The 27620-nt window shown below is 38.9% G+C and overlaps 1 protein-coding gene across 6 annotated transcripts in view; it reads left to right on the top strand.

The window, feature by feature from the left end:
* Window positions 1–22472, top strand: part of grin2db (glutamate receptor, ionotropic, N-methyl D-aspartate 2D, b) — a 295775-nt gene extending 273303 nt beyond the window's left edge. For 5 of the 6 annotated variants that reach the window (XM_087286723.1, XM_087286724.2, XM_087286722.2 and 2 more), the window contains 3 exons: window positions 2834–3021; window positions 14801–15042; window positions 15184–22472. In XM_087286723.1, the coding sequence (XP_087142849.1) occupies window positions 2834–3021; window positions 14801–15042; window positions 15184–18378 (3625 nt within the window). In that variant the 3' untranslated portion in view covers window positions 18379–22472. Of the gene's footprint in view, window positions 1–2833; window positions 4362–4711; window positions 5278–14800; window positions 15043–15183 lie in introns of those variants that run through there. The other variant, XR_015511125.1, reaches the window with a different exon arrangement.
* The last annotated feature ends 5148 nt before the right edge of the window (window positions 22473–27620 follow it).

Below are 27620 nucleotides of genomic sequence, written 5' to 3'. Positions count from 1 at the left end.
AACTAATTTAAAACCAAATGAAACCGTGCTGCCATTATCCACAACACTAACATGGAAAAAAAAAGCTAAAACATTGCACAACAGTGATCAGATTAGAACTCTTTTCATTTCTCAAAACATCAACTTGTCATGGTTTAATCAGTCATAATATTAATGGGAAGCATTGGCAAAAAAATATGAGATAAGCATGTCACGTTTCATTGCGATATTAATTCATTATTTGAATTAAAGGAGTAATGTAATGAACATAAATAATTACTTTATTTTTTATTATAAGTATGTTAATCAGATGTTTGTCCAGAGCCCTGGATTTGGAAATATGTGCTTTAGCTTACATTTTTGAGAAACTGCAATAAATATACTTCAACATGTTGTATTTTAACTGCAGTTTATATGTAAAATTAATGCTGTGTATGACTCCAACAACTTTTAAACCTTTTTGCATGAATTATATTTACATATAGTATATATTAGCAATAAATAAAGGATTATTTTAATGCAATTCTTTGTCTAACACCAAATTAAATGCCACAAATTGACTTAAGGTTTCATTCACACTGAATGCGTCTTTGCTTCTAATAATGCAAGACGCAGCACTTTGGAATGGTTTGAAAAAAAAAAACGCTGCATATATCATTCAGACACAGCCACATAGTGCCACACACATCAGTCAAGCACATTTACATTGAAAAACAGTGCAAAAGTAGTACATTGAAAAGGAAAACAACATTATTTTACCCCCCTCTCATAACAGTGTCTATTATTTGTAATGAAATTCATTTCCGTCATGGTCAGTCTGCTTGGTACACTAGCTCACTTTATATGGGGTTGGGTTTGAGATGCGGAGTGCTTCGTTTAAAGGGCACCTATTAACAACCTATTAACGCGTATTAACATGTCTCCGTAGTAATGCGTATAATTATATCAGCAAGACAGGACGTGCGCAAAGCAGTTGGGATTAAAAATTGTACAGCTCGCTGTGATCATCAATCAACATCAAATTTGATCAAGAATGAGTTTTACAAGTTTAAAACATTTTTAAAACATTGCATGTTTGTAATGAATTACAGCAATTTTACCGTCTTTACTTTTTACCTCAGCCGCATAGTGTCAGTAAAATTATAAAGCGCTTCAGTCCTGGTTTGTGGACGTTAAATCAGGTTTATTTTGTACATTAACATAAAGGATATCCATGTAGCAGTGCATATTAACCTGTATCCTGTCACATTTGCTGTGTAATGCAGTGCAAAGTTAAATGTGTGTGTCTGTGCGTGTGCATGCGTGAACTTTGTAAAATCATAGTGTGTGACTCATCGAAAGGCTTGATTTAACTTCACAACAAATACATTCAATAATCATTGGTAAAGTTTTAGAACTAGCATTAAAGGCACACGCAACAAAAACAGCTACAAGCTGCTCAGAGCTAAAAATCACAAATTTCTGAAAGCTATATTAATCTGATGAGTGTTTTAAGCTCAAACTTTACAGACACATTCTGGAGACACAAAAGACTTATTTTAAATTTTGAAAAAGGTGTAAAATAGGTTTAAGTTTGGTGACAGTTCCAAAAAAATAGATGAAAACAATTCAAAACCAATGTACAACTATATGATGGCAGTGTATTTAACTCTTATGTTTGCTTTTGAAAACACTATTGATTGGGGTTAGGTAGGTGTTTAGGTTTTTGGTTTGCTTGGTGATCTGTACAACAAGACTTCTCGTGGACGTGTACAACAACGACATATATCTGAAATGTATAACAAAACATACCCCAAACCCCATCTCAGATTCGCAAAAATGTAGACAGCTCCCTCTGGTGAATTATATGAAATGTTCAAGGAAACATTACAATTTTACAAAAATGTAGGCTAAGGTCCATATTTTCAAAGAGCCTTTTGGGTCACATAACCCTTTAAGTGATCAGGATTATGTTTTTCTCCATTTTATCTGATCATGAAACCTAAAATATAATGAATGGAGATCTGAAATATGAAGGTTTGGCAAAACTATTGCTCACTGTTTTGTTTCGTGACACAAGGGCAAAGACCAAAGGGCCAATATGGGGTGCTGCAATAAGGTGAATCTGTTTTTATTTGTAACTTTACATACTAAAATATTACCAGGGATCTCTTGTGTGCTGATCCTTGAGTCAAGACAAGTACAATGTATATCCTAAATTTAATTTCTGATCCTTGTGGGTATGGCCCAGTTTCTTTACAAGTCTACACCTCTGAAATGCCAGACTTTCAGAAAATGACACTCAGACAATATGTGGGTTTGACAGTGAAAAATATAAAGGAATTGGATCACTAATCTCCAACTGTCCTAAAATAAACAACCATCTAAGAAATGCTTTTCATCAAAATAAATCGAACTTAAAGTACCAGCAGTACTTGAACACCAATAATTGCTGCTCGCATCTAGATTTTTAGTTTACCGAAGCTCAATTTCCTTTGCCAGCTCATTTATATTTCTGTTAGCAAAAATACTTCATCTGTGTTTATTTAGTTGTGGTCTCTGTAATAGTTTTCATAACAACAATAATAACCTTGTTTTCAACGTGTTATGTAACCTCTCTCACAGAAACAGGAGTTCCTTTACGATGTGTTTGCACTTTTTTTTTTTACCTCCTCCCACACTTCCTCTCTCTGCCCTGTACACCTCACACACTTTTCCTCCATTTATCATGAGAAGTTAATCCACACAGTGGTTTTCCTGAGCCTGTCATTTCCGTATCCATTTTTAGCCAAAGTGCTAACATAATGCAGAGTTTCCCTCGTGCTATCTTTCTGTCACCTTTTCTAACTTGTACTCTTCCTGTCTGTGTTTGCAGTAAGCTGGATGCCTTCATCTACGACGCGGCCGTGTTGAACTACATGGCTCGTAAAGATGAAGGCTGTAAAGTAATGACCATCGGCTCAGGGAAAGTATTCGCCACGACTGGATATGGCATCGCCCTGATCAAGAACTCTCGCTGGAAACGGCCATTGGACCTGGCTTTATTGCAGCTGGTGGGCGACGGTGAGAGTTCTGCGCTATCAAAGTGCCAAAATTAGGAGATTGCATATTGCTGTGTTTGTGCTGTCGGGTTGGAGAAGATAAAAGCCTTTGGGAGATTAAAGTCTCTTTTTTATATGCATATTTAACAAGACTTCATTCATTAGCCTGCGCTGTTAGCTTCCAGCCATCTTCTCAGCCATCTTGGTCTAATCTAGTTTCCTTGACATGACGCAATACAGTGTGTGTATCTTTGCTGTCTGCCAGGTGACATTTGTCTTTGTGCTAGCAGGCTGTTTACCGACTTTAAGGAGATGATGGCAGCATTGATGCATAAAAGAGATGGGCATGTATCAAAGATTCAGTCTCGGGAATGACAGAAGTGGTGTGTGTGAAAGAGAAATAAAGAGGATAAGACAGTGCTGCGTAACAAAACGTACTGAGATTTTAAGGCATCAAACTGGGGTCACATTTACTGTTGTTTGTCAAATGTGCAGGAAAATGTGACTTATGTTTGTAAGAAAACATGTTTCCATGTCAGAAGAATTCTAGGAAAGTATATCAGAAGTTTTGTGTGAAGGTTAAAGGACAAGTTTGGCTGGTTCAACAGTTTGCAGTGGATTTGCTAGTTGGTGTTTATGTGGCCCTGGTGTTAATCATTTTGTTTGATCGCATCACAAGTAGACAATGGAGTCAAATTGCTGTTTTTGTTTTGTTTTTTGTTTGCAGTGTCTATGGATCCAGAAAAATAGTTTTCTTATATATATATTTAAATTAAGTTTGACTTTTTTTTCAAACATTGTGACTTTTTTATTGATTATTATTGATAATTACTTTTTATTTGTGATCATTTTAGATGTTCAATACTTATCTTGGCTAAAAAAGGCCAAATTGAGCCTATCAAGGTAAATCTAGAAACATCTAACAAGAGTCTCAAAAATTGAGTAATCATATAGACCGAAATGAATAACTACATCTGTTGATCACATAGCCCTCACCAAAGAGGATAGAATCACCAAAAGGCAACACTCTGTTGCTATTTGGGAAATAGCCACTAGATGCCGTTAACGTTACGCGGTGGCCATTTTGGAATGAAAAATCCAATTGGGAAACAGCACAGATAACTAACGCCAGACAATGAATGAAAATATTGTGTTAAATTTAAGGTAAAATATTTATTAGACTTTCTTTAACAGACAACACTGAACCAGTACTAAAGAAAAAAAGTACTATATACTATTATAACATACAGCTAATACTACAACAAAAAGTGTATGGTCAGCCTGTTATCAATGTCCCATGTCAGTCATTTGTATTATGCCAGTGCTATTAAATTAAGTCATTTAAAATCATTTCATCTAAAAGTAACCATTTCAAGAAAACAGGTATGGTACAAATATATTAAACAAGTCTGTAACGTGTTGTATTGTTGTCTTTCAGGTTGTATTTCAGCTCAAATCTAAGGCACTTTTTAAATAAATAAATAAATAAAAAACAAAGCAGCTGCTTGCCATCATGACAGCAATAAGATACAATCTGATCGCTTTCACTCCAAATGGAACAATGGAACGCTATATTAAATGACGTCTCTTGGTAATTTTAAGCTCTTTACCATCGTCGTGGCTGACGTCAAGGCTGACACGCACCTCTCAAAAAAATATAACTATGTGGCATCGACGCATAGCTCAAGCTCTGTGACTGGTTGGCTTGGTAGCTGTGACAAATGTGGGTGGTGCTGAGAGCTGCGTGAACCTGTGGGAGTGAGTGTTTACAAGTGTTGAGAGATCATGAAGGATCTCCAGATGGAAACTTTTGCTTTGTGTTTACCTTATGATTAAAGAAATTGCACGTCTGCTAGTCCCCACCTCTGAATGAGCAAGTTTTAGCTATTTGTACATTCAGGTAGCGTTCATAAACAAACAAAACACCAGTGAAGAAACTCGACACAGAGGAACATTTAAACTGCTAGCTAGTGTTTTGGAAGTGTTATTGCAGAGCAACATAAACAACATGCAGAAGTATAAATGCACAGCAAAACAGTTGCCGCGGGTAATGCCCATCACTCGACGCAGAAGTATAAATCAGCCTTTAGATGTACTGTATGTTACATTTTTACAGACTGCCTGGATGTAGCATTGTTTTAGCTAAGATGTGTATGTCTAATGAACGTCAGTTAAATACAATCTACATGTAATCACAATGTCAATTATGTTCCAATTAGGCAGCTTTATTATGCTACCTTTTTAGATGCACAATTTTATCCAGATATATATACACTGCAACAAATTAAATAAATAAAAAAATACACATATATTTAACACATGGTTTCCGCTACATTTATTTTTCCATGGCGGGGCGCCACCCCAAAATCTTATTTAAAACATTTTATTTTTTATTTGCGGGTGTTAATCGCACCAAAACCCATTAAAAGGTAAGTGAATTATAACAGTTCAAACTTTTCTGTAACCGCAGTAGTGCTGTGTGTCATTTGTTTAACCCTTTAAGGTTAAGTGCTGACTGACTGACTGACTGACTGACAGGTGCATGATGCGTGAGGCCAGCAAACACGACGTATAGCCGTTTTACTTTACTTTAGGATGCATTAATATCGCTTTATTGGTCTATTAGAGACATTCATAAATATTCCTAGCAAATCTAATAAATGCTGGAGACATAAACGCACTAATTTGCACTTTAGCAGTGTTTATTTGAGAGCGCACAAGAAGATCTGGGCGCTCTTGAAGCAGCTTATATTTGCGGTGGCGTGCAAAAAGTTTTGTGGACGAGCAGAGGAAATCGGCGCGCAAGCAAAGAGATCCGCATGCTGTAGGCTATTACATAAATGCGATCTTGACTTCTAATACTGCGCTCACAACATTTGTCATTGAAAAAACGTCACAGGTAAATGGTAGATCTGTGTAAAAAAAAAAGGCCTGCCGCCACAGCTGGAAAAAATCATAGAGGAAACACTGTAACACATATTTAGCTGCATCTCAAATGGTACACTATTGGCCCGTTTCCACTGAGTGGTATGGTATGTTAGCATACGGTTCACTTTTATGGCCATTTCTATTGTCAAAAGTACCTAAAAGCTTACCGCACAGTACCATTTTTTTTGGGTACTTAGCAGAACAAAAGGGTACCAAATGGTGGAGCTAGATGCGCTGCTAAACACTATTAGTTTACAGAGATACGTCACTAGCTTGTGGACAAGCAGGAGAATGAAAAACACAGCCGAGACATTACACAGTAATACTATAAACATATAATAACAAGCCATGGTCGACCCAAGCTCAAACAAACTTTGTCGTTGTCTTAATGAACAGCCGCAAAGTCAAGAAGAGCACAATCTACCCTGTGCCCCGAAGTTGTTTACAAGGCTGTCTAATGCACGAGCAGTTTCACTTTCCTTCTTGCATTCGCTGCGCGTCTATATTTGAAATAACAAACTTCTTGAGCTGATGATAAAAACATGCGCGTGATTATTAAAGTGCTTCTTACATCTAATCATGAACATGAAATTCATAAACATTCATAAACATGAAAGTGACACGTAAAAAAACTAAAGGAGAAGAAAAAAAAACAAGGAGAAGCCCGACAAAACAAATGAGCAATGATCGTTTTAGCAACCTAAAACATGGACAAACTGCCGTGTTTTACTATTATCATCACCTTTTGTACTATTATGAACTGGGAATGACGGAAATACTTTCTAACAGAGGTTACATGTGCTGGTGAATATTAAAGATACAAATGAGAGGTTATATTGCGTGTTGTTTTCATACCCAAATAAGGTCTAAAAGTATGCTGTGTGTAGTTTTTCTGTAATTGGTAACATATCGACACTTTAAGGGGCTGTATGTGTTCATATATGTTGCATTTATTTATTTTATATAATCGCAGATGTTACAGTCGGCATTGATTATCAGTTAAAATCAAATCATGTTCATGGAAAGATTGGTAATGAACATTTATACACAACTGTTCCTGTGTATTAAACCTCTGTTTTGTAAGAAGTGCTTCTCATATGATATGTGAATGAACAGTATAGCTTTACTTTAATGTTTCCTTGAGCAAGATTGATGTTGACTGAAACTTTCTGTCATAGAAAGCAGCTTAGCGCTCCATTCATATACAGCTTACTATATGAATAGTATATATTAGTAAAGTCTCATCTCGAATGGAACGTTTTTTTTTACTAAGCGGAAAATCGAACATTTTCCCAGAAGATGTTTGACGGTTGAAAAATATGTGAGATATATGACCAAACTACTGAATAATACCTGCCACGAGTATAATCGCATTCTCCATTGGGTGGCAGTATAATCACTCTCGTAGGAGAATTTTGCAGTTACAATCCAAAATAAACAATTAAACGTCAGCGCACAATAACCCTGCCCCTCTCCATGAGCAAAGCTGTGGCTGCAGTGTTAATTTTGTTGGCAAATAAAATGTAAAAGAATTGTGATTGGGGAAAATAATCTTGTATGACACATGACGCACAAACACACACACACACACACACACACATTTGAAAAGTAACCACAGTGAACGTGGCATGCTATTACCTAATCTTTCATAGGGTGTCTGTCAGATTAAGCTATAATGAAATGGCAACAGCTGAGAGAAAAAGATGATTCACGTTTGATGTCAAGACAAATACAACATAATGATGTATTTGATATTGTATACAACATAACGAAATTGCCTTGAAAGTGAAGCATACTTTTATTTTTTACATGCATCTTCGCTTTAAAACTTCTCTATGTGAGTTAACACCATACCTTCCAACACTCCCGTATTTATGACCCATCTCCCGCCACCCTCCCGTTTTGTTATTTCTCCCGGAAAACTACCATAATTTCACCCCCAACCTCCCCTAAATCTCAAGTAGATTTAGTCGACCAAAATCTTGTGAAATTTAGTCGACTGACATTAGACTACAACTAAAATGATTCAGAAGACTAAAACATGACCAAAACTAAAATGGAATTTTAGTCAAAAGACTAAGGGCTCTATTTTGACGGTCCATGCGCAAAACGCAGGGCGCAAACGCTTTCAGGGCGTGTCAGGACGCGTTTTTGCTAATTTAAGGACGGGAAATCTGCCTTGCGCCAAGGCGCATGGTCTAAAAGGGTTGAGTTTATTTTCTTAATGAGTTATAGGTGTGTTTTGAGAATAAACCAATTATAGTCTCATCTCCCATTCCCTTTAAGACCCAGCTGCGTCACGCCAAGAGCGCATTCGCTATTTACAGGACGCAAAGTAAGTCTAAGTGGAAAAAATGAGCATTTCACAAGCAAACAGTTAACAGTTCTTTAACAGAAAACTGTTAAACAGAGCATCTACTGCATGAGAATGAGAAATAATGGATCTACTTTCACTTTCGCTCTTGGATAGGGAAACCTTTACGCACAGACATCAAGTAGCCTATAAATAATTAATTTCGTTTGTTAAGCGCAAAGATTTGTTTCAAAACTATTTCTAAATTCAGTTCTAATTTCTAGCAAAGGAATAAATGAACAATAATGACCAACTGTGGTCAAAATACCGAGTTATTTCCAAATACACTTGCCCTGCCCCATATCTTAAACCTGACAGGTGGGCAAATCTAAGCTTGTTTTTAATAAAACAAATATTCTTATTATATCCTATTTATATCCTTAATATTAAATTTTTTTCATATGTAAAGATATTTGCCTATTGCTCTCTTGTGCGTATTAAGCAGTGCGTAAGCGAGGCGCAACTCTGCGCCGGAGTTTAGACCGGGTTAGTTTTGATCTAATGAAAAATCTATTGTAGTTTCTCAAAATAGCAACGCGCCATCGGTCCGCCTCAGAACGCCTTCCTTTTTAGACCAGAACGCCTATGGGTGCGAAAAATGAGTGCCAATGCACTTGCTACAGCGTAGCGCAACGCCTTAAAACGACTCTTGCGCCAAGCTGAAACTACCAAAAGACTATTGCGTCGCGTCTTGCGCCACACTGCGCCGGGTGTATGATAGGGCCCTAAGACTAAAACTAAATCAAAAATTGCTGTCAAAATTACCACTGTGTGGCTGCTAAGTGTGCGAAGTGTTCAACATTCCACACTTCTTTTTAACAGATAAATTAAAGCATCACCCAGGAATTTAAAGTACTAATTATTTCAGTGTGAATGCACTACTTACACTATTTAGACCACACAATGGCGTAGAATGATGTGTAAGTATGCAATTTGGGATGCATATACTGTATTCAGTACTAAAAAATGCAAGACTTTTATGCTAGAGAGTAGCATGTTGTTAGCTTAGCAACATGCTAACTGTTATAGTAGGGGTGTCGAACTCTTTCTGGAGGGCTATAGACCTGTTTAGTTAAGTGTAGTTTTGATTCTAATTAAACACACCTGATCAAACTAATTGAGTCCTCCAGGCTTGTTTGAAACCTACAGCCAAGTGTGTTGAAGCAGGATTGGAACTAAACTATGCTAGGCTGCGGCCCTCCAGGAATTGAATTAGACACCCCAGAGTTTTTGTGATTATTGTTAAGTGTGTTGTTTACGGTGTGACCAGACCGTTCCAACTTACATTCCACTTACTTTAAAGGTTCCACAACACTTACAAAGCATTTGTCTGTGTAGGAAGCAGACAGCTAGTCAGCTCAGTAGCCGCTGTGTGCTATGAGTGAGACGTGTGTATTGAGTGAGTCACAGGATTAGCTGTTACGGATTTGCAAAGTCAAAGTGGAACGCATCTGATTTCAAATGTGCTTGTCCAAGTACTAATTCTTTAATTGTCGTTTATACATCCTCCCTTCTCTCAACACACACAAACACATAAATGCACTAGCTATATCCCCAGTGTTTTGTTTCAACTGGATGGTTTGTTTGATTGCTGTTTAAATCCTCTTTGGCTTTTGATGTGTCGGAGCGAGCGCGACTGAAAGAATGTGTATGTAAGCCAGGTTCCCACAGTGAGATCGTCACACTGGTGCCAGGTTTCGTTAGCTAACACCACCGTTTAACAGCTGAGAAGCTTTACATGTGAAACGAACAGTGACTTTTTTTATTATTATTCATCTGCTTGGTGGTTGTTGAGATGTGGGTGTTTTATTTGATGTCATTGTATTAATTCTGTCCCTGATTTACTTTTATGGTGTTAAAAACATTGTGAGGTTTTTTGGGGATAATGGGTTATTGTTATCAAATATTTTAGTCTCATTTCTATTTGCCAGGTCTTTATGTAATTGCTCTATTCTTTTGCAAAATGCTTCACTGGATAACCGTGAAAGACAGTATGAGTTCTTTTGTTTCAGTCAGTAGTTTGTTGTTACAGTTTGGCTTCTTTTCAAATTTAAATGGTTGACTGTTCTGCATTAATCTTTGTTGAAAGCATATTGACATGATGAAGACTAAAATATTCCTAGCTGTTGCCAATACAAACAAATATTTAATAAGCTTAACTGGGTGTGAAATCTTTACTGGAAAGTACTTTTTTTACAGCAGACGGACAGATAGATATTAATTAATTTATTTACTTGTTTTACAAAGACATCACAATTACACTGGACAAGTGATTCAAAAAATAGCTGACCTCCTCATTTTCAACACCTGTCCAAGGGAGGCTTGTTATTTAAAATACATTAAAAAAAAACAATAATTAAAATTATAGTACTTTAACCCCTGTTTGCTGTTCAAGTTTACTACATTTTCATTATGTTCGTTGCTGTTTTTGCCACATTTACTTCCATTATAATGACATTTTTTGATTGCAAAGCCCTGACAACATATAATCATGCATTCTTGATTGTTGGTGTTTTTCCTTGTTGGAAAGAGGTAAAATGTCGTAGTTTTACTGTTGATCATTAGTTGGCAGCATTAACCCTTTAGATAGGCCTGTGCAAAAAAGTTTCTGGCTTTTATATGAAGCTTTATATAGAGATTATAGTGTGAGCACATTAGTACACTTACTATGTTTTGTGAGCTGAGTTGCTTATTTTCTTAGACATATCAAGATGTGTGCAAAGGTCCTTCTCTCACACACACAAACACTATACTCAATATAGAAGGCAGAAACTAAACTTTTTTGCACTGCAGCTGATGATCAACAGTAAAAAAAATTTAATCTTACTTTTTTGCAACAGGGAAACCCAGCAACAATCAAGAATTAATGATTATATAATATCATGGCTTTGCAATAAAAAATGTCATTATAATGGAAGTCAATGGGGCAACAACAGCCACGATTATAAAATAAGTCCAGTAAAATTGCCCAGAGTAAATTATTTCTTTTTTATTTTCAACTATTTCACCAAAATATGTGTTAAAATAACATGTGTCATCAAAAATCATTCCATTTGCTGAAACAAAGAGAAAGTTGTGGCCAAATTAACACTCAGTGCTCTATTTTTACGATCCAGGGGTAAAGTGCAAAGTGCATGCGCAAAAGCATTAAGGCCGTGTCAGAATCCAATTTTGCTATTTTAAGGACGAAAAAATCCACTTTGCGCCGTGGCGCATGGTCTTAAAAGGTTGAGCTTATTCTCTTAATAAGTTATAGGTGTGTTTTGAGAAAAAAACAATCAGAGTCTCATCTCCTATTCCCTTTAAGAGTCAGTTGTGTCGCGCTATAGCGCATTTGCTATTTACATGGCGGTCTTTGTAAGAGGAAAAACTGAGCGCTTCACTAACGAGAAAACAGTTAAACAGAACATCTACAGAGCAGAATGAGAGATGAGCCTCCTCATTCTTTCTTTTCACTTGCACTCTCTTGGATAGGGAAACATGTTGTACTCACAGACATCCACAGACGCAAAGATTTGTTTGAAAACTATTTCTAAACTCAGTTCTAATTTCAAGCAAACGAATAAATGAACAATAATAACCAAGTGTGTTCAAAACTTTATTTCCAAATACACATGCTATGCCCCATATGGTCTTAAACCTGACAAAAGGGCAAATCTCAGCTTGTTTTTAATAAAAAAAATATAAATATGCAAATAATAAATAATACAGCAAATAATAACAATATACAAAAGCAAATTGTCATGAATAAACTAAAAATGCATGGAGGCGGTGGTTTTTTTATTTATGTAGATGAAAATAATATTTTTTCTAATATTTTAATCCTTTAATTCGTTTTCATTTGTAAAGATATTTGTGTATTGCTGTGCATCCTGTGTGTAATAAGCAATGTTTAAGCGAGGCAGCACAACTAACGTGCTCTGCGCTGGACTTTAGACCTGCTTTGTTCTGGTCTATTGTGCAGTCTATTATTGTTTCTCAAAATAATTCTCGCCTTAACACGCCTCCTTTTTTAGACCAGAACGCCTATGGGTGCACATATGAGTGAAAATGCATTTGCTATTTAAACAGCGTGGTGCAAAAAGTTGAAAAGACTCTTGCGCCGAGCTGATCTTGCGCTGCATTGCGCCGGGTGTATGATAGGGCCCTTAGAGTCACCCCAGAGTGATTGAAAACATCCCCCATGAGTTGCCTGATGCCTAGTGATTAGCTTAAAATAAATCGCAATGGAACATGAATATTCAAACATTTAAAGGGTCCTTTTATGAAAGCTGTTTATACAGAACTGTGTGTAATGAAAAAAATATTTAAACCTGACTATGACATTTTAAATTAGATACCAAGATACTTGTTCACTTCTTCGAATACTTGATTCTAAATCCGCACTTAAAATGTATCCCTTGCAGGTCTATTTATTATGGGGAAGCACATAGAAGCTGTATGATAGATAGATAGAGGTTGTACAGCTACAATTTGTCCTTTTTAGATTTTTTTCAGCCTTTAAAAACCACAGGAAACCACTTGTCCTTCTGCAGTCTTTTTAAGTCTTTTAAACACCACAGGTGCCCTTAATGGTCAGTGTCACGCAAAAGCACTTCCTACCTGCTAAAAGTGCTATTTTATTTTATCTCAGGGCCAGCAGCTTTCTTTGCAACCATCCTCTAGAATAGGAGTCCTTTCACCTGCTAACAATTCCACAGACTTATTACAGTGGTCAACAATTCCACAGCGTTTCTGATATGTTTATAAAAGTGTTGACCTTTAAGACTGATCCAAGAGCAGTGTTTGCTTAAGCTTGATAGTGGTATGGGTCAGGTTAGGGATCAGGGGGGCTGCAGAGGGAACAATGTTGGAGGTCACACAGATGGCACAGACTGGCTGTCTGCCTGAACTTAAAGACCTTGCTAAAGCATTAGCTGTTAAATTGTGCCCACTTAACTGTGCCAACCCTGAGTACCATTGCCAAACAGAAGCTGTTATGGTGGGAGCAAAGGTGTGAAAGCATTTGTACATGTGCTAGAATGTGTTATGCACACATTTATGCTGTACGTGTGGGGGTGTATTTGTAACTTACACTGCATTTATAAAGCTGTGCAAGTCTGCCTGTGCGTTAGCATATATCTCTGTGTGTGTGTGTGTATGTACTGTATGTTCTCAGTATGTCACACCTGCTGAGTTTGGCTGTGGTCAGTGAGGTGGTGTGCCAGGGCCACTGGCAGGAATCAGAAGGAGGCTGAATGGACAGTGTGAACATAGTGAGGCAGTGCTCAGGTCTGAGCTGGGCTTGTGCTGTTATCCGTTGAAGTCCCATGTGGGATTCAGCCTGTGCTGCTTCGTAATGCTTGACTGCATTTTCTTTTGTGAAATGTTTTATGTGATGTGTCTGCAGCATCTCATCTACATTGTGATTAATGCCCGCAGGTTACGCTTGCTGGATAGTTTGTTTTGAGAGCTTAAGAGACAGACGCCATAATTCAACCTCTGTGAGAACAACGCAACTGTCATTTACAGCGTGATGGGTGATGATGGGGCTTTATTATGTTACACTGCACTCTTTTGAGATTTGAGATAAAGTGATGTCGTTGGCCAGTCCTCATCAAAGCAGTAAATGCTGCTATTCATGCCTTGGTCTAGTACGGTTTGTGGGTAATTCACCAGCTCGTCTTTCTGTAGATAGCAGGTGAGATTCTGATTTTTCTCTTGAGTTTGCAACAAGCCTGACCATCTTCTGGTACAATTAAATGATTATGATCTCACCCTTTCACCATTCAGTCTGCCTCTCTGTCCTCTTGTTTTTTTTTCCCCTCTGCCCATCATTCTGTTTCTCCTTCATTTATTTTCCCAGATTTTTCACATCCTTATACACACAGAGACCAACATAAACACTGCACATATACCATCCTTTCACCCTGTCACCATCTGTCTTCATCTCTCTTTTTATGTTAACTTTCCGCTCTCTGAAAAGAGGTTCGTCTGCTATTTGTCATAATGACAAAGTCACTCTCCTCTTCTCTTCCACCAGCATTTTACTTATTTCTCCACATCCTCTCATTTCCCATGATACAATGCAGCATTGAGAAGATGAAGAACTTTGCACTCCTTTCTTTTTGTCTTATCATTTATCCTCTGAGGAAAAGAGGATATGGTGTAGATCATTATGCAGGAGCTAGCCTTTGCTAGCCTACAGGCCTCTTGCTCTCTTCCTCTCTCTTTTACTCTTTAAGGATTAACAAAGACCTTCACACTAATGTTTCCTTAACACCCAGAGGGAGCATTTTAAAGTACCTGACCTATGACCTATAATGCTTCAAAGATCTCAAAATAGCACCTGACACAACAGATTTATATTTAGTGTTAGCATCTGCTTCTTGCTACAGTAAGCGTGTGGGAAAGGCAAGTTACTACCATATTGCATTCATGCATGTTTCATTGACGCATCTGTGCCAAGGTATTGTATCACTTATTAAATAAGAAAGTGCATAATTTTAATGTCTTGTCTTTTTCTCTTCTCTCCACTCAGATGAGATAGAGATGCTAGAGCGTCTCTGGCTCTCAGGGATCTGTCACAATGATAAAATTGAGGTGATGAGCTCCAAACTAGACATAGACAACATGGCGGGTGTTTTCTACATGCTGCTGGTAGCCATGGGCCTAAGTCTCCTGGTCTTTGCCTGGGAACACCTGGTTTACTGGAGGCTGCGGCACTGCATGAGCAAAATGGGACAGTCTGGCAAATTGGACTTCCTTCTCGCCTTCAGCAGGGTGAGAGAGTGAGAGTGTGAAGTGAGAGAATGAATGATTTCAGTTGACATTAAGTTTGGGTCTGGTATTACAGATGGTATGCAATTAAAACATTGTCCTTTTTGGAATCTGACTTGCCTTTATTTATTTTTGTACTCTTAGGGAATGTATAGCTGCTGCAGCTTTGAAGATGAAACCGCACAAGGTGGGGCTAAAGTCACAGTTTCTGGCCACCATCACACTGCCATGGTTCCTACTTCTTCCTCACATGTGGTCACTTCAGCTGTATCCAATCCAGCCATTGCCATGGTCCAGCAGCAGCAACAGCAGCAACCACAACAGCCTCAACCTCCTCAGTCTTACAAGACACCTCTTCCTGGATCCCCTCCACCAATTGTTCATTCTGGAGCAGCCTTGGGTCCTGCAAATACGCAACTTATAGGAGCTCCACTACCATGCACTACTTTCTTACCCCGGCCAGATCGCAGGCTGGCAGTCGTAGACCGGTGGAGACTACCCAAAACTGCTGGTGCCACCACGTCGATGGGTGTAAGAGGACCCCTAGCGGAAACGGTACCCTTACCCCAAAAGGTGGCACCTGCTTGGGCAAGTGGTGGAGGTACTGGTAGTGGTCTAGATGGATATAAGCGCTACTATGGACCTATTGATCCAGAGGGACTTGGGCCATGTGTGGACCAACAGACAGGTTCTCAAACCCCTAAAACAATCCCCAGAGTCCATCAACAACCCCAACCAACTGGTGTGGCTTTCTACCAGGAGAAGGGCATGGACCATGGCGTGGGGAAGAAGGTGGGAGTGGGTACTGGTGGAGGGGGTCAGGGTAGAGGGGTTAAATCTCTGGGGACCCCCAGGCTTCCTCCTAAAAGCCAAACCCCAGCCCCACTGACACCTAACCCCCCACTGCAGCACCCCTCTCCCCCTCTCCCTTCATCTTTCTGGAGGAAACGGCGACCAAAAAAGCCCAAAGAACCTGGTGGCCCACTGTACGAAAACATCCTGCCACTGGGCCGGAGAGGGGGAGGCAGGGAAGCGAGTCGAAGACCGAGACCCTCTCCTCCTCTCCCCATCCCTGTGCCAGTTACACTTTCCCCATCCTACACTCCTCCTTCACCCTCTCCCTCACTGCCATACACTTCCACATCATCAACCTCATCCACCACTAGCTCTTCAACCACATCCTCAGCCACATCCTCACGCTCCACCTCTCCTTCATCAACTACCACAGCTTCATCTCGCAGCACTCGAGACAGAGAGGCTGAGGAGGAGGATGAGGAGGATTTGGATGAGCTGACCGAAGAGTCAAGTCTTCTTCAGGGCCACAACAGATCTAGGGACAGAGAGCGGTCTATACTTTCCCCTAGATCTCTTACTCATGGACCTCCCCCTCCCATACCGCCACGCAAACCATGGGGCACCTTTGGTGACAGGGAACATAAAAAAGACAGAGAAAGAGAGAGAGGTGGAAGTCAACTAGCACAGCTCCAGGAATGGTGGGCAGGATGGGCAGAAAGAGAGAGGGACAGGGAGAGGAGTGGTGGAGCTCAAGGAGAAACAGAAAGGAAAAGAGAGAAGAAACGTAGGAAAGACAGGGAAAAGGAGAAAAAGAAGAAGAAGAAGAAAAACAAAAAAAGGAAAAAGAGGGAGGAGCGTGAAAGGGAAAGAGAAAGAGAGAGGAAGCGTCGTAAGGTAAAAAAGAAGAAAAAGAAGGCAATGAAAACAAAAAAGAAGAAGAAGATATCTTCCGGTAAGCGGTCAGAGCCAGAGGAAGGTGATGTTGAAGCAGACAGAGATGGAGAGGGGGATGGGGATAGAGAAGGAGAGTACTCATCATTTTCTACTCAGCATCGCAGTGCATTTGTGGACAAAGGCAGCCTTTCAGCTTGGGAAGGAGAGAGAGAACGAGTGAGGAGAGATGGAGGTGAAGATGATGGGGATGAAAGAGAGGATGAGAGTGGGGGAGGCAGAGGTAGAGAGAGAAGACCCAAAAGCTCCCATTCGCGGCATAGACCTTCCAGTAAACGCTATCCTAACCTTAACAAACTCCCCTCTTCAGTCAAATTCTGGGTTAGTGGAGGAGAGGCAGGTGGCACGGAGGCCTCCGGACCCTCCCCTCCCTCATCTTTACATACTCTCCTCTCTTCGTCCAAGAGACGGAGGAGTAGTGGGACAGAGAGAGAGGCAGAAGGGAGAGTAGGAGAGCGCCGACCACTGCTTCTCCACTACGAAAGAGGGCGAGTTAGCACAAGAGAAGGACTGTCCTTTCATGAGTGGGACTCTGAGGATGAGGATGAGGAAAGAGAAGAAGAAGAGAGAGAACGAGAGAGGGAGAGAATAGAGGAGAGAGTACGGCGGGCAGGGCGAGGGGCAGTGTCAGAGTCAGAACGAGACAGAATAAGAGCAGAGGAAAGCTTTTCTGATGAGGGGTCCTCAGGAGAATTTGGCTGTTTTGAGAGATATTGGGAGGGAACTGGAGTGGGTGGGGCCAGTGGAATTGGGGGTGGTGGCTGGTTTTTTGGAACATACCCTTCTCGAGAGAAAGGTGGAAGTGTCAACAGTAGAGATGACTCCATTTTGGGTCGGGGTGAAGGGTGGGGTGGGGCAGGTGATTTTTGGGGTTCAGGTCCAGGGATTGGATGGGGTTCTGGAGGAGGCAGTGGAGGGCTGGGTTCACAGTGGCCTCCACCTCCAACTTCCCTGCCACCACCACGACGCTACTGGTCAGTGGACAAACTACAGATGAAGAGTGAGAAGCGTAGCCGCAGTGGGTCAAAGAGCAAAGGTCACAGATCACGTGAACGAATGCAAGACACTGCAACATGTTCATGTACACAGTATGGGCATGGTAGGCCCCATGTGCACCACAAACACAGCAGCACTCAGTCCCATAGTCAGGAGGATCTGCTTCCCCACTGCCACAGCTTCAGTGGAAGCTCTCGGTCCAAAGCACCCACTAAACCTGACAAATCCAAATCCGGAAGTCAGTCCAACCTAAGCTCCCAGCAAGCCCAGCTTTCAGAACACATACCCCAGCCATCACCCTCCCCACCCCAGCCACTCCTGCCCTCATTACCTGTACCTTCTGCTCCCAACTCCCTACCCATGCCCATTCCTCCTCCTCCGTCCTCTGCATCCATGTCCCCTCCACCTGTGCTCTCCCCTGGGGCTGGTTCCAGCTCCTCCCAGGCAGCCACCGCCAGTGCTAAGCTTCAGTACCAGAGACTCCGGTCTGTACCCCAGCCAAGGCGATTTTACTCCCCACACCTGCCACTCAAAGCCAAGAGTTTGTGCTCACGCCGTGGTTCTGCCCATTTCTCCAGCCTAGAGAGTGAAGTATGACACGGGGCTTCACTGCTGCGCGTGTGTGTGAGCTCTACAGTAAAGCGCAGCTGGAGTGTGATGCACATACATGCGCCGCACCAAGATGAGGAAAACGTCCGTGGCAGTGACCAGAGCAGCAAAGAAACAACAGTCAAAGCAGGGAATGGCTCAACAAATTCTGCCACGGTCACGATGGATACTCCAGCCGTACTCCATCTTCGGTCTGAGCTGAGTATTATGATGTCCTCCGTGCTTCTCTCCTCCAATGAGAACAGTGGATAGCAAATGTCTGGGATTTTTCTGTGAGTAATGATGTCATGTTTACACATATACACTCCCTGAAACAAGGAAAAGACATTTTTGCATCGTCCACATACAACATGTGACGACAGACATCAAATACTGCGGTGGCTCAAACTGGCTACTCAGTTTATTTACAGATGGCTCGAAATTAATCCATATTCAATCTGAATGCAGTCCTGGAGAGGCTCAGATGATCAGCATCAAACACACTGACTGAAAAAGTGTCTCCATGGCAACCTGATGCACATAGATATTGAAATTCACTTTTTTTCCCCCTTTTTTTATTTTGACACTTGCAACAGTTATGCCGTCAGTACCAGAATTGGCTTCTTCTTTCAAGGCCAGGCTGGACAATTCTTAATTGAAATTTGACCTCAAAGTAAACAAGGGTAAACTATGTCACTCTATATTTCTGATTCCAAGCTAATCAGATTCTACATGGAGCCATTTCACTCAACAGAACTTTTGTTGTCCTATCAGAACTCCAATGCCATGGTGTCACTTTGACATCAAATAGGAATGACATTATGTTCTAAAGAGACACACTTCAAAAAGAAAAACAATAAGAACACACACAGAAATGTAGCAATTTTTCCTGTATGTTTTTGTTTTCCCCTTCAGGTTTCGGTTTCTTTTATGCTATTTATTGCTCTCACTGTGGTCGTCTTTTAACAAAAGGGTAAACCAGCTGTGTCTGATGTTAAATAGTGCAATTATAGATGTGAAGATTTTTATGGTTATTTATTTGTTTTTATAACGGAAATTTCAAATCGCCATAACTAGATCCATGGCACTGCCCAATGTGATGGTCCTTTCTTTGCATACAAGCAATACTTGTCTTTCATCAAACGATGATAGGTTGCAATATTTATGATTGGCACTAGATGGCTCCATAATATTCAAAACTGTTCATTAATGATTCTAAATGGAGGACCAGGAGTGGATCGTGCTTGTTGTTTTGTTCCTTAATCATCAAGCATTAGATCTCGAACAGACAGCTTGCCTAGGGTGGTCAAGGGCAGTGTTTTAAAGTCATTGTCACTGATTGTGCATTATCAAGTCAAGTCTACTTCCGATGCAGAGTTGCATGTAATAAAGCACAAGTTGCTGGCTCTTGTCAGTGCAAATGTTAACATATGATAATGAGGAGTCAAGGACAAACACAACACTAATCGATTTTTTAGCTCAAAGCATCCTACACCATTTGTTTTGGCAAAGGAATTGATGTCAGTCTTACAGAGATTCAGTTTTTGAATACCTATTTGACGTCAGGCACCGCTTATTTGCCCGTGTTGTAGTTGAATGTAGCTTTGAAATGATTTAGCAAAAAGTAGACATGCGGTAGATTTTGTAGCATTCTGGATGAAGTTACTCATCACAAGAAGTAACGATAATACTTTTATTCTGGGGGTCATAGAGGGCTTGTACATGTTGTCACAGATAAACAGATTCAGTCGGCCGTTTATTATTTGATACGAATGCTGTTTGTCTCCCTTTCACATCTTGTTCATTTAAACAAGACCCCTCCGAGAAGGTTTGTCATCCTTTGCAATGAAATTTAGGGCTTTTCCACAGTTTTAAGAACCACGTGTCATCGCATGAGTCAAGAAATAACAAGCTCAGGTATTGAATTGCGTGTTGTGTAAACCGAATCACACACAGGCGCTTAATCCCCTCGGTCAGCGTTTCTTCCAATGCCAGGAATACGGGTGCGTCAGCGAAAAGTCCACCGCACCCGGCATGGAAGCGCGGCGGGGAGCAGGGAGATGGATGTAGAATGATTGAATTAATACAGTGTGCCATGAGTACACTTGATCTGTCATTGACCCTTACTGAGTCAGAAGGCGCTAACACAGTATTCTGTGACTGCATGTACAGAACAGACTTATAATTCCCATGTAGCTTTTTATTTCCTTGAGAACAAAACAAAATGTTATCTCTATATAAAGTCCTATGTTTTTTTTGAGAATGTATCATGTTATACTGTGAATTGACTTAGATATTTTATTGGCCATTGTATTCAGTTTCCATTGCCATCATATCATTTATCTATACAAAATATATATGTACAAATAAATATATACATATATATACAGAAAGGTATATATATAATATGAGTTAAGTTTGATATACTTGGAGGAAGTGGTAGAAATAGTTTTAAATGTTTTAGCTTTGTAGCAATTCTAGACTCTGGAGACATTTTTGAATTTTGATTCCTCCTATATGACTGTGAAAACATTAGTGCCTGTGAAGAAAAAACAAGAAACCAGTTAAAACGTCTTTCATCTGTCCATACCTCCATCTTCCTGTCCATCTTTTCCTCTGTTCTCATTTGTAGCAGATCTTCACCAACTACTCGAATACTACCTAAATAGCTTTCAGATCTTTTGTTTTACCACTTTAACTCATGCTGTGTTGTGTTCTCATCGTTGCGTTTGTCCTTTTGACATTTTGTCATTCCAGTTGTCCATCTAGTCAGTAAACCCCAAAGTATACTTCATTTTTTGCGGCCATTAGCATACGCACACAGTTGAACGTTAAGCTCTTCAAAGTATACTCTATTTGGTAGTGTGCGCGCACAGACGATCAACACATGCACATGAAAGATTCATCTAGTGTTTGTGCTTTCTCTCTTTCAAAATTATAATTGATAAGAATGCCTTTGTACTTTGATTTTGCTCATGTCCTTGTACTTAATTCCCTCACACTTGCAGTCATCAATATTGGGCGTCTGTTGTTTTTTTCCATCTTCTGTAGAATGCTGGCCCAATCCCAAATCCCTAAATCTTTATGGTCACTTTCTGACTCCACATTTTTTGACTGTTGGGTAGAAGTCTTGGGGCTCATTCCAGTGCACTTTGACAATATATAAAGGCCACAAAAGTAACACACACAAGCACCCTTTTAAAAATGAAAAGAAGAATGGAACATCCTATGAACTTAATTATCACATGCACACATTGGCAGTAGGCATGGGATGATAACCGTTTTCAAGGTTTACCGTGGTTTTGAAAAGTTGAGGTTTTAAAAATGCAAAAAAAAAAAAAAAAGATTAAATTGTTATACCGATCCTAAGGTATCTTTAAGGTTTTTTTATTTTTTATTAGTTTTTCATGTTTTGTAAAGAAATCAGTGTTTTTGAAACTAAGGAAGATAGCAGAGGTCAATTATTTGTTTTAGTTATTTAGCCTGACATGTTTACTGTTACGAAACCTTATAAATGTCCCCTAAAATAAAACATTGTGTGTTCTATGGGCAAAATAAAAAGTTTTGTTTTTTTACCCAGACTTTTAAAAATATATCACAATGCCATGATACCGTAAAACTGTGACATTTTTATCAAAGGTTATCATACCATCAGAAACTTATACCGGCCCATGTCTATTTGGCAGCTGAAGTACACAAACTCTTGAGTGTTTTCACTTACGTCATGATTTTGAAAATACCCAAATGCATGGCCATGATGGAGATACTCCAACACGATCTCAAGCAATTCGTAACTTTTTGTATCGTAGCTAACTCATATAAATATGTGCAGTCTCCTTTTAAAAATCATATGTTTTCGCACAAATGAAATCATGAATTTGTAAGAATTAGCCATTTTGTTTACAATACATAAAAAAGTTATACTTCCTCCTGAGATCAGGCTTGATACTCGAATGTTAAGACCAGCATTGGATTGCAATGTAATCTGCTACTGAACATGTTGTTCTGTTTCCTTAAGCTGACTAAACCATGTCGGCAGTGCTTAATTTTTAAATGAATAATTTCCGGAACAAAATCAGTAAATAAAAGTTTCCACAATTTCAGTTTCCCAGATCAGGAAGTTACTAAGCGGTTATAGCGAAAAATGCATCAAATTTCTGGAATAGTCTTTTATTATTTTGTGCAATATAACTTTATGGGTCAACCATGGATAAAAGAACAAACAAACAAACATGTAGCTGCAAACATAAATCGTATTAAGTTTACAAACACCACTGACATTCAGTTCACTTCATTATTATGTGTCAAGTGAAAATTACTTACTCTGTCTAATCCTTAAGAAGAGCCCACAGTTATCTTTTCCTTCATGTTTTCTGGATGACTTGGGATCGATTTGCTTCTGTCTCCCGCTATCCTGATCCAGGGACGCAGTTTCATCTTCTATTGATAGAGCTCATTATCAGATTTACTCGTGGTTTTAAATATATATATATATATATATATATATATATATATATATATATATATATATATATATATATATATATATATATATATATATATATATATATATATATATATATATATATATATATATATATATATAATGTCAGAATTATTTTCCCCCACTTTCTGTTTAATGGAAAGAGAATATTTTTTTTCAACACATTTCTAAACATAATAGTTTTAATAACTTTTTTCTAATAGCTGATTTATTTGATCTTTGCCATAATTACTAAATATTTTTCAAGACACTTCTATACAGCTTCAAGTGACATTAAAAGGCTTAACTAGGTTAATTAGGTTAACTAGGCAGGTTTGGGTAATTAGGCAAGTTATTGTATAATGATGGTTTGCTCTGTAGACTATCGGAACAAAACATAGCTTAAAGTGGCTAATAATTTTGACCTTAAAATGGTTTTAAAAAAATTAAAAACTGCTTTAATTCTAGCCAGAATAAAACAAATTAGACTTTCTCCAAAAGAAAAAAATACTATCAGACTTACTATGAACATTACTGTCTGTTAAACATAATTTGGGAAATATTAAAAAAAGGAAAACATTTAAAGGGGGGGTAATAATTCTGACCAACTGTATCTGCTTGACTGCCTCTGGCATTTTGAAAATACAAATATAATTTAGTTAGAGCACTGTGCCATTATTTATTTTCACTGCTTACTGTGCACGAAACAATAATCACCAACCATAAGAGTGATTGTAAACATAAGAGCTACTTGGTCGAAAGTGACTACTTTTATGTGTGTGCACACACACAATCAACAGCTTTGCTTGTTTTTTTACTCTGATTCATTCACATTGTCTCTCTCTCTGACACACACACATGCAGGTACTCAACATGCAAAAGGAAATACTGGATCAATTCAAATAAATACCGGAATGCAAAACACGAATATCTGATGTGTTCCGGAACAGGATCTGGCAAGATCCGCCTCAAATTAAGCACTGCATGTGGGATCTGGTATAAATTAACTGTAGTAGGATAAGGTGAAATATAGGTTTGGTTTTTTGGTCTTTAGTACTTTAAATGTTTGTTAAAGTGTTTTATTTTATTTTATTTTTTGCAACAATTACCAATTAGTATAGTAAGTAAAGTTAGACTGTCTAGTTAGTAAAGGCCAATTAGTCCAGGCCAAATTAGTGCAGACCAATTAGTGCAAGCCAAAACATGACAATAATTGATCATTTTCAGGAGAGATAATCAGCAAAATAAGCAAGTTTTGTTCGGTTCAGTGGCATTGTTTACGCTCGGCTTTCCAACATGGCCGACGGATGACCTGTCACGAAAACACTCTATTCACAAGTTCCTAATTACATATAACCAGACTGACAAATAGTGTGCAAATTTAGTTTTTTTGTATGGAACAACTGGAATGAGGGATGTAGAAAAATCTTACGACAGAGGCAAGTTAGCTTTCTTATGGATTATCTAAATGTTGCCTGACCTGTACTAAAGTGGTTAATTATCAAAATATCCTCCTTCCTAATATAGTTCGTAAAAGAAGTGAAGTATACTTTGGGCATGAATATTCCATCCATCAGTCTGACCATCCTTTCGTTCAGCCACCAATCAGTCTAATTCTAACTACAATATTTTGTTCCTACGTTCTATCTTTTTCTTTTCTACTGCACCACTGATTAGGCAACTTAAACAATGTACCTCTGGCATTTTTAGATATTTTTTAATCTCTCTGTTTATCCCTCTGTATGTTCTCTCAGTTAGCAAAAAACAAAACAAGAAAAAAAAACAGAGACCAGTAGCTACTGTGTTCCTGCTCCTATCGATTGATTATTTAAGGAAATGATCAATTAAAGTTCTGATGTAATTGATAAACGACTGAAAAATGTGATTGAAGAGTTGTACCTGATGACCATGACACTGTCGAGAGGGTCTGGGCTGTACTGTACTGTACACAACTCACGGTTACTGCGCTGAAGAGATGCATGATGGGAAATGTGTGTAAATGACTCATGTTTGTTAGGAGGTGCAGACTGTAGGCAATAGATACTTCATCCCATTGCTAAAAAACACTCACCAAAGACTTCACCACTGCTCTCATCGGTTTAGACGTGTGACCTGAATAGATAAAGTACAGGTTAGAAAACCGTCTCTGTCAGTGGTGGTCAATATTTGGCTAAGAGATTAAAGTCTCATATCATGTTATGAGCCTGTCAGCTGCTACTTCAGATTCACTGTGGCTGTTTATTTGTTTGTTTGTTTGTTTGTTTTGTTTGCTTGAGTGTGAGACTATGAAAGATGAGCATCCTTTTCTGCCTTGATGGAATCATATTTATTTCTGTGAAGAGGCATGGATTTAGAGAGTAGGCCTCGACGAAATCATGTGAAGCACCCATATTTTAAAACACATCAACATCTGTGGGTATTTTAAAGGGGTGGTCCAGAGAGTGTTTTTAAGGCTTGGTTGGGTTTATATGATGCAAAGCAATGTGTGCTCATGCTTCATCTGTAAAAAATCACGTTATTTGTTCATCTTACTTTGATTATACAGCTACTTAGCTAGCATGAAAACGACTGTCCTAGTTCCTGCGAAAAGCCCGCCCTCAAGGGGCTCTGATTGGTCAGCTAACATAATGTGCTGTGATTCGCAAATTGGCTTCATGTCACGAGGAAAAGCGTCACACTCCTACAAGCACATGCTTTGATTCTGCTCCGTAAATGCTGTCAGTCAGAGTAGCTGTTAGCCATATCAGTTTGAGCCTAAATCAGACAGAAAATGTCACAGCTGAAGCTTACGCCTGCTCTTTAAAATAACATCTGACAAGTGTCTTTCACATATATTCGAATAAGCATGTGTAAGTAATATGATGCATTTAAATATCTTTTGCGCGTTTGTAATTTGAGATATTGGAAGGGGCCGCATAGAGAGACACTGCAGTGCTGGTGAACATTGTAGGTGTTTACAGGGGTTTGATGGATAAATATGAATTTGTAGCTGAATTGTTAGTGGTGCCAAACAGCATTTCCCATTGTTTACTTATTCTTGTTTATGTCCTTGCTACAACATACCATTAATGCTAGACACTATACATTTAACAGATCATTTTTAACAAATAAACATACCTACAGATTGTGACTCACAATCCACATCTTCGTCTATTATAGTTAAAGCTTCTCCTTTCTTTCATGAGTTTTTAGCTGAATCCAGCACTAAACTGGGAGAGATTCTGGAAGGTCTCCTTTGTCAAATGCTACCTATATATTTTTACATATACAAACATAATTAAAATTAATTTTAAGCACTTATCTCTTTTTGTTGTGTCCTTTGGAAGCTCAAATATAGAAACAGAAGGAGCTCCGTGGAAATAGCAGAACTTTCAGCTTTCTCTGCTGTAACATCACAGTGCCTCTGGCTTTGCCCCTTCGATGCGCGGGGTGTATGCGAGTGGTGAATAAGCACAACCGGAAGTGTTTGTGATCACACTATCCCGGATGTATTTTTGTAATCCCTAAATTATGTTCGCTGTAGGCTTTGCTAAGCTAACTCTGTAAAAGCCAATGTCTCTCTTTGCGTTAGAGATGTTGTTTATGTTCACACAGCTACATTACGCATCAACTTTAAAATATGATATCGTAGTGGACCACCCCTTTATTTGATTTCAATTAAAGATTTTAAGTCAGTGATATAAAATTTTTAATGCATTACTAGTATGGCAATGTGTATATATGCGTATGCATGTATATACTGTATATTTTGAGAGTCTTTAAGCATTTTGCAGTTTAGTTTCCTTGCTAGATAAAACACATGTATTTTGTTTTATTTTTGGAATGAATTAAGATTAAACAATATTCAAATTAAAATTTTAAAACATATTTCACAATATTACAGTTTTAAAATTTGATTTTATATGACATTCACTATAGTGAGCATAAGAAATCTTAGAAATAGAACCGTCCCCTAAACTTATGAATGGTGTAATAAATATTTAGGCTCAATTAACAATATATCAAGTACCACTAGGAATTTAAAACTCTGTTTATCTTCCAGCTGCCACATAAAAGCCAATTGGCCTCTAAAATTAGTGCAGATAATATCTAAAAAGGCCCCATTCTCCTTGTGGATTTGCCAAGTGAGTGACTCATTGAATATAGACTCACTCAGCAAAGAGACAGAGGGAAAGAGACAGATCATATGCAGGTTTGTATTGCATATACAGTAGTTTTGTAGCTGCTTCATTATTAATGTGCATGAGAGAGAGAGAGATAGAGAGTACGCATACATTATATATTATAATATATATATTTATATACACACACACATACACACAGAGAGAGAGAGAGAGACACGCACCAATTTAAAGTCTCTATATCAGTCTCTCTTCTGTTCCTCTGTCAGATTTTTCAGCAGTTTCCTCACACTCATTGAGCTGCTATAATGCATAATTCACTCACTCAGGACAGGCGCACTTGGTGGAGAGCAGAGATCCTGCAGGTCCTCTAGAAGTTTCTCCTGCTTTCTCTTTCCCTCAGGAGCTGGAGATTTAGAGTAGCTCCAGGTATCTGCTGGCACCATGATGTGAGGCATTAGTTGACAGGCGGCTCTGCGGATAAAAGTGCAGCTCTTCTCTCTTGATCACAGCTGAGCAGAGATCGGTATGTTTGTGTCTGTGTGTGTGTGTGTGTTGTGTGAAAGCAGGTCAGCCCCTGTGAAAGACCACTACACGCTTTACTTAGCCTCCCCTTATTCCACAGGCTCCACACCAACAATAACATC

Source organism: Danio rerio, chromosome 16 (genome assembly GCF_052040795.2).
Source record: "Danio rerio strain M-AB ecotype USA chromosome 16, GRCz13ab, whole genome shotgun sequence".
In the NCBI taxonomy this organism is placed as follows: Eukaryota; Metazoa; Chordata; class Actinopteri; order Cypriniformes; family Danionidae; genus Danio; species Danio rerio.
Note: the sequence above shows the minus strand (reverse complement) of the source record. Positions and strands in the feature narration are given on the sequence as shown.